This window comes from Glycine max, chromosome 3 (assembly GCF_000004515.6).
Source record: "Glycine max cultivar Williams 82 chromosome 3, Glycine_max_v4.0, whole genome shotgun sequence".
Classification (NCBI taxonomy): domain Eukaryota; kingdom Viridiplantae; phylum Streptophyta; class Magnoliopsida; order Fabales; family Fabaceae; genus Glycine; species Glycine max.
In genome coordinates, this window is record NC_016090.4 from 3,531,219 (window position 1) to 3,537,021 (window position 5,803).

General features: G+C 35.7%; 1 protein-coding gene across 2 annotated transcripts; it reads right to left on the reverse strand.

Moving 5' to 3' along the window:
- Positions 1–594: 594 nt before the first annotated feature.
- On the reverse strand, positions 595–5,476 carry LOC100804500 (protein ACTIVITY OF BC1 COMPLEX KINASE 3, chloroplastic). 2 transcript variants are annotated; one of them, XM_003521930.5, is made up of 8 exons: positions 4,917–5,474; positions 4,559–4,786; positions 3,621–3,956; positions 2,664–3,219; positions 2,313–2,499; positions 1,841–2,207; positions 1,277–1,424; positions 595–858 (listed from the first exon to the last, which is right to left on the reverse strand). In XM_003521930.5, the coding sequence occupies exons 1-7, from the start codon at positions 5,289–5,291 to the stop codon at positions 1,305–1,307; spliced, it is 2,169 nt and encodes a 722-aa protein (XP_003521978.1). In that variant the 5' UTR covers positions 5,292–5,474; the 3' UTR covers positions 595–858; positions 1,277–1,304. The 2 variants fall into 2 exon arrangements, with proteins under 2 accessions (XP_003521978.1, XP_006576433.1); XM_006576370.4 differs by lacking the exons at positions 595–858; positions 1,277–1,424 and having other exon boundaries at positions 1,982–2,212; positions 4,917–5,476.
- Between the last annotated feature and the right edge of the window lie 327 nt (positions 5,477–5,803).

Consider the following 5,803-nt stretch of genomic DNA (forward strand, 5'->3'; position numbering starts at 1 on the left):
TCATGATTTCCCTTTTGGAATTCACTGATTTGATTTTGGTCCTTCCTTTTGCTGTAATATGTTGTTAGCTGACTCTTGGGGTGTTTCTTATTCCTGAAGAAATTCCTTTGTAGTTCTGGTTGTTAGCCTCAGTTTGGTAAAAAAAAAAAAAAATAGTGAAAGGATTTGAATAGTATGCATAAGTTCATATGTTCTAATTAACTTCAATGTCACCATTAAAAAAACTATAAAATACTTATCGTTAACAGATATAATTACACTTAATTTTCTAAGTGCATCCAATTTCTTTAAGGGGATTAACTATATTTGGCCCCTAATTAAGTCAGCTGGGTTAAGTACACTAAATCCACAATAATGTAATTCAAGACATTATTGTTAAAGTTATCAAACTTTCAAGTACAACAATGGCATGATATATCTAATGCTACAACGAATAAAATTCATATTCAACTAGTTTACCAAACCCTTCACAACCCACTGACTCATAATAACAGCAACAATAACCAAACGGGAGTGAGCACACAAATTCAGCTGTATAACCCCTCCAAAACACTTAAAAGCAAGTTACTAAAACGATTCCAGGTACAATACATGTAAGAGAAATGAGTGCCATATCAAAAGATAAACAGCACCATGTTATTGTAAGAGCAATGATATAACAATTGCTTTTTATCATATTGTGATCTCTTGAATGTTGATGCTGATCATGATATCCAGCATCAATAATGATGAGCGCATCATATATACAAATCTTTTGACAAAATTGAAGAATAAGAAACATAAAAGACAATCAAATAATTTTCGCAAGAATCAATATCTCAATTCTATGTGACTCCTATCTTCCCTGTCCACAATAGCCTGACAGAAAAAAGAAAGAAACCAAAAACATTAGATTTAGCAAAAACAGAATATCATCGTTACATAGAGCTGGTTTGTTTAAACTTATTCGTTGAAAAAAGTATTTATTTTATAAAATAAACAGCTTTATATTTTTTTAGTTTGTTTGTCTAAACTGTTTCTACTTAAAAAGGAACAATTTTCTGCTTATTTCGATAAGAAAATCCGATATGCTTATTAAATAAGTGCTTTTTAAAAAAATGTTTATTTTAAAATTGCTTATTTTAAGTTTAAACAAACTGGCCCATCTGGTCAATCAATAAGAATGGACTATACTACCACAGCACACTATGGATGAAACCAGTAATTAGATCTCAATAAACCTTGAGCATCACAAAAGTAATTCAAACTTCATAGGGAAAATATATAAGATGCATGCCTTATCTAGCATTTACAGTGCCACGAAATTATTCAGAAGCTGTTGTTGGAACTCGGAGTACTTGCTGAAGAAAGCGTGCTGCAAGTCGTTGAGTGATCCCACCCACGACACGCCCCCCAAGTTGGCGTGCCTCAGGTTGCTCAAGGACCTGTTCATATTAAATATCGTTTTTTGTAAAATTACAATTGCAAAAAAAAAAAAAAAAAAAGCTGAAAAAGTTTCAATTCAATTCCACTAAATACTTTTAAGAGAAATTTATTAATGTAAATAAGCAAATTTCAACAGTTAACTTTGTCCCATATCTAAACTAATATACAATTCACTTTTCAAGATCATCTTAGCTCTTAATAGCATTGCCTATTTTTTAATGTTGATTGAGGGCTATAGTAATAGTTTGCTATATTTTGGTTGCATGGACACATCTTTTCAACTATCAAAGTCCTTGATCCATTTCTCCATCATACAACATGTTTAGATGCTCCATGATTGAAATGTTCACAAACTACCTTTCAATTTAGTATGCAATGATATTTACAAAATGCTCTGTTAAAATAACTAAATCACCTGTAGTATTGGCAGCAAAATAGCTGGATCAAAATCGTTGGAGGATCGAAGAAGTCCCCATATTCTAATCACTTGATCTCTAAGCTCTATCATGCTTTGCATTTCAGTTTCGGACATCATAAAGGGTCCAGTTGCATTGCCATTGAAGACAAGGGTCCTAACGAAGTCAGGAATATACCGGTATGTTTCAGACATTGAGCCAAGAGTAAAAGCTTCAGATACACTAGCAGCCTCTTTTATAACTAGATTCCTCAGCTCTTCACCATCTGGACTCAATAATACCTTTAGGACAGGTTGTAAAGCTTCTTTAGCAGAGAAATCTCTATCCTTTTTCCCCTGGTCCAGCAGATTTTCAAGTCTATTCCATCTGCACTGGACCAGATTAATGAATATTCAACTGCACTTCATATAAATTATTCTACAGCATCAAGTTCAAACAACAATGGATTAAAGATAGTAGCATGTTGCAAACCTGAACTTCCCATCCTTGAAAAGCAACTCAATAAGAGCATCTCTTAGATATGGATTTGGATCTGTTAGGAGCCTTTTAGCAAAATATGGGTATGATGCAGCAAGTACCTTAAAATTGGGATCAGCATACAATGCTAAACCTTCTAAAACAGTTAGAGACCTAAATATTAATGCGTAGTATGCTGGAACTGTCAACAGAAGGGGGAAAGAACAGAAAAATAAAAGTCAACCGATCAGAGTCTGCACGAAAGTTAGGATTTGGGAATAAGCAGTAAATATTTATAAATCACTCTAATATAGGAAAAGAAATGATAGGAAATGATAAGTCACTGAAAAGAATAGTTTATCTCACCATTAAATGGATACTGATACAAAACATTTCCCAGACCATCCACTAGTGTCTTAAAGTTGAGCTCACTCACAGTATAATTAAGTGCATCATCAAAAAAGTTTCGAAGTGCTGGCACAATTGGAGATACATCAACATCCCTTGATAAAAAATTAAGATCATAGTAGTCACGAGCCATGGCCTCATAGTCTCGGTTAACCAAGTGAACAACATGACCAATTATGGCATATCTTGCTTCTTCTGGAGTCTCACTCATCATGCCAAAATCAAGAAAAGCAAGCTTTCCTTCAGGTGTTGCCAAAAGATTCCCAGGATGAGGGTCTGCATGAAAATATCCATACTCGAGTAACTGTCTGAGACTGCACTGTATGCCTGCGTTTACCAGATCCAAGACTTTTAATCCTTGTCTCTCAATTGCTTGTTGCTCATTTAGTTTGACTCCATCAACCCACTCCATTGTTAGTACTTTAGCACTTGTATAGTCCCAGAAAATATCAGGAACAAAGATATCTTCCTTGTCAGCATACAATTTTCTGAACCTCCTTGCATTTTGTCCCTCCTGCAGGAACCTGTCAAAATTAACATTCAATTCCGACAAATATCTTGCATAATTTACAAACATGTATCTCTATCCATATGACACATACCACCCTAGGGAAGATTTGAATTACAAATGAAAAGGATAACATGGTTATATGCTTGCCTTTTGCCTAAAATTTGGCAAAACTACAAAGGGTTCAATGTTTATTTATGTTTTTTTTTATTTTCATAAACAAGGTTTTAAAAAACAGTCCATGACAGCGGATTTGGCTTCAGTGTTGAGGTTTTCGGAGTAACCATGACCACAATTACAGCATCATCAAGGATTGCAACAGATGCAAAAAATTACTAATAGATGAATCATGATGCATGCCTGGCTTCAATTAAAATACAAAGTTTCATATTGGCAGAAGAACTAACCTGCACATAGTTGAGCTCCTGAAAGACTCTACGTGCAAATTCATCAATAAGAGCAACAACATCACTGGTGATAAAGTCCACATATTTATTTATGAGAGACCCTAAACCTCTAATTAGGTAGAAGTCCATTCCTATAGCTTCTTCAATATCAGGGCGTTGAACCTTAACAGCAACAAGTTTCCCAGAGTACTTCAACCGGCCTTTATAAACTTGACCCAAACTGGCTGCTGCTACAGCCGTTGGAGATATAGTAGAGAAAATAGAGTCAATAGATAGTCCTAGTTCCCTCTCAATGCATGCAAACGCCTCCTCATCAGGAAATGTTGGCAACCCATCCTAGTAAAGCACAGAAATAATCAAGGAAACCTAAGTAACCAGTTCATTCATAAACATCTTCACAGCACAAATCAATATATAAAATCCACACAACTCACTGCTACTAATGACTCCACTATATAACTAAATAGAAGATATAAATATAAGGAGGGTTGGATGGTTAAGGGAGAAGGGAAGGGGGAAAAGGTCGCGGGTTTGATCCTTTCTGCAAACAAAACTAACATTTTAACAACTAGCATTTGCCAATAAAAAAAACTACATAAGTGAATAAATTTTCATTGGATATCATCAACATTGTCCATTGACAATACAATAACATATGCAACAACAACAACAAAAGACTTATCCAACTAGGTGAAATCAGCTACATGGATCACACGACATCAGTCAATTCAGTTTAAGACCAAATCTTCAGAGACCATATAGTCAAATGAAATAGTCAATAGCTTCTTGTGTTGCACATGTACATAATCACTGGACCAATCAAAATTCTCACACAATGCCAAGTTATTTAACCCCTAGAACATGCTTCACCAGAAAAGTCTAACTGGCTACACTACAACAATCAAATTAAGAGCTAAAAGGGTACATAAATTCAATGCCTGAAGTTCAGAGAGCTCCTCCAGATACTCAGCTGGGCATATATCAGGCCTAGTAGACAATCCCTGACCCAATTTGACAAAAGTTGGTCCCAGCCGAGTGAATGTGTCCCTAAGCTCAAGAGCACGAATCCTTTTATTCTGATCAAGCACTCCACTTTTCTGGTCCAACAACAGCTTCAACCCAAACAAACCCACCGCACCCAGAACCTGAAGGGCCCTCCCCACCACCTACAAAAAAAAAGGGTCAAACCAATTCACAAAAATCCAAAACCTGGAACCAAAAAAATCACACCCACAAAAGATATCACGAAAAAGACTCAAACTTTGGGAGAAACAGAAGAAGAAAGAGGTGAAAAACCTTGATGGGTTGGGAGCCATATTTGGAGGCCACAAGCTGAGGGGTGTACGAAGTTGCATTGGCAGCACGAGCCAGTGCTCTGGCCTCAGCTTGAATGTCATCAGCACGGTTCTCAGGAAACGCAAGCACCTTGATGGATCCATCTCTCGGTGAAGGAGGTGAACTTGTTGGTTGTGGTGTTGCCTCAACCAAAGCACCACGAGGGTGAGGATTCAGCCATGTTAACCTCGTTGTTCTATTTCTGGTTTTTGTTCTTGGTCTTGTTCTGGTGATGGTTTTGGCTTTGAAAGAGAGTGATGATAGGGTGGTGGTGATGGGGTTTGAAAAGGAACAAAAGGATGCTACTACCATTGATGATGCCACTGTAGTAGCCATGAGCACTTGCTTCCTTGCTCCACCGCTTTAGTGATGATGTTGTGAAAAGCCAAATCCGAAACCTTTATTGGATTATGGAAATGAATGACCAATTTTGAAGAAGTTTGGGTATGGAAATGGTAGAATTTGGACAACCTTGATTATTCAGAATTTGGCACGGAAGCAAAATCGGGGGGTATGGATAAAAATGTTGTGACATGTCAAAATGTTGGACTTTAGATATGGTACTATGGTAGGTAAGGTAGGAAACATCTGTGATTTTTTAAAAAAAAAAACTCAAATAACTCATTTACTTTAATAAAATATATAACTTTCATGTTAATTAACTGTCAAACTCTCATCCAAATACCAATCATAAAAATATGTATGAAATAGTAAACTTATTGACTTTTACCATTTCAAGAAGAAAAAAATTATGTATTCATTATCCTTCTATTAGAAATTATTATCATTTATTATAAATTTGTTAACTTTAATAAAAATATTTTAAAAGTTATATTAATCATTGAACC

What these genes read in the sequence shown, in the direction of transcription:
- LOC100804500 (XM_003521930.5), bottom strand. Translation starts at nt 5,291, where the DNA reads ATGGCTACTACAGTGGCATCATCAATGGTAGTAGCATCCTTTTGTTCC. An exon ending in AGGAGCTCAACTATGTGCAG is followed by an intron (nt 3,220 to 3,620) that starts GTTAGTTCTTCT and finishes AGGTTCCTGCAG; the next exon opens with GAGGGACAAAATGCAAGGAG. An exon ending in GTATCAGTATCCATTTAATG is followed by an intron (nt 2,500 to 2,663) that starts GTGAGATAAACT and finishes TTCTGTTGACAG; the next exon opens with TTCCAGCATACTACGCATTA.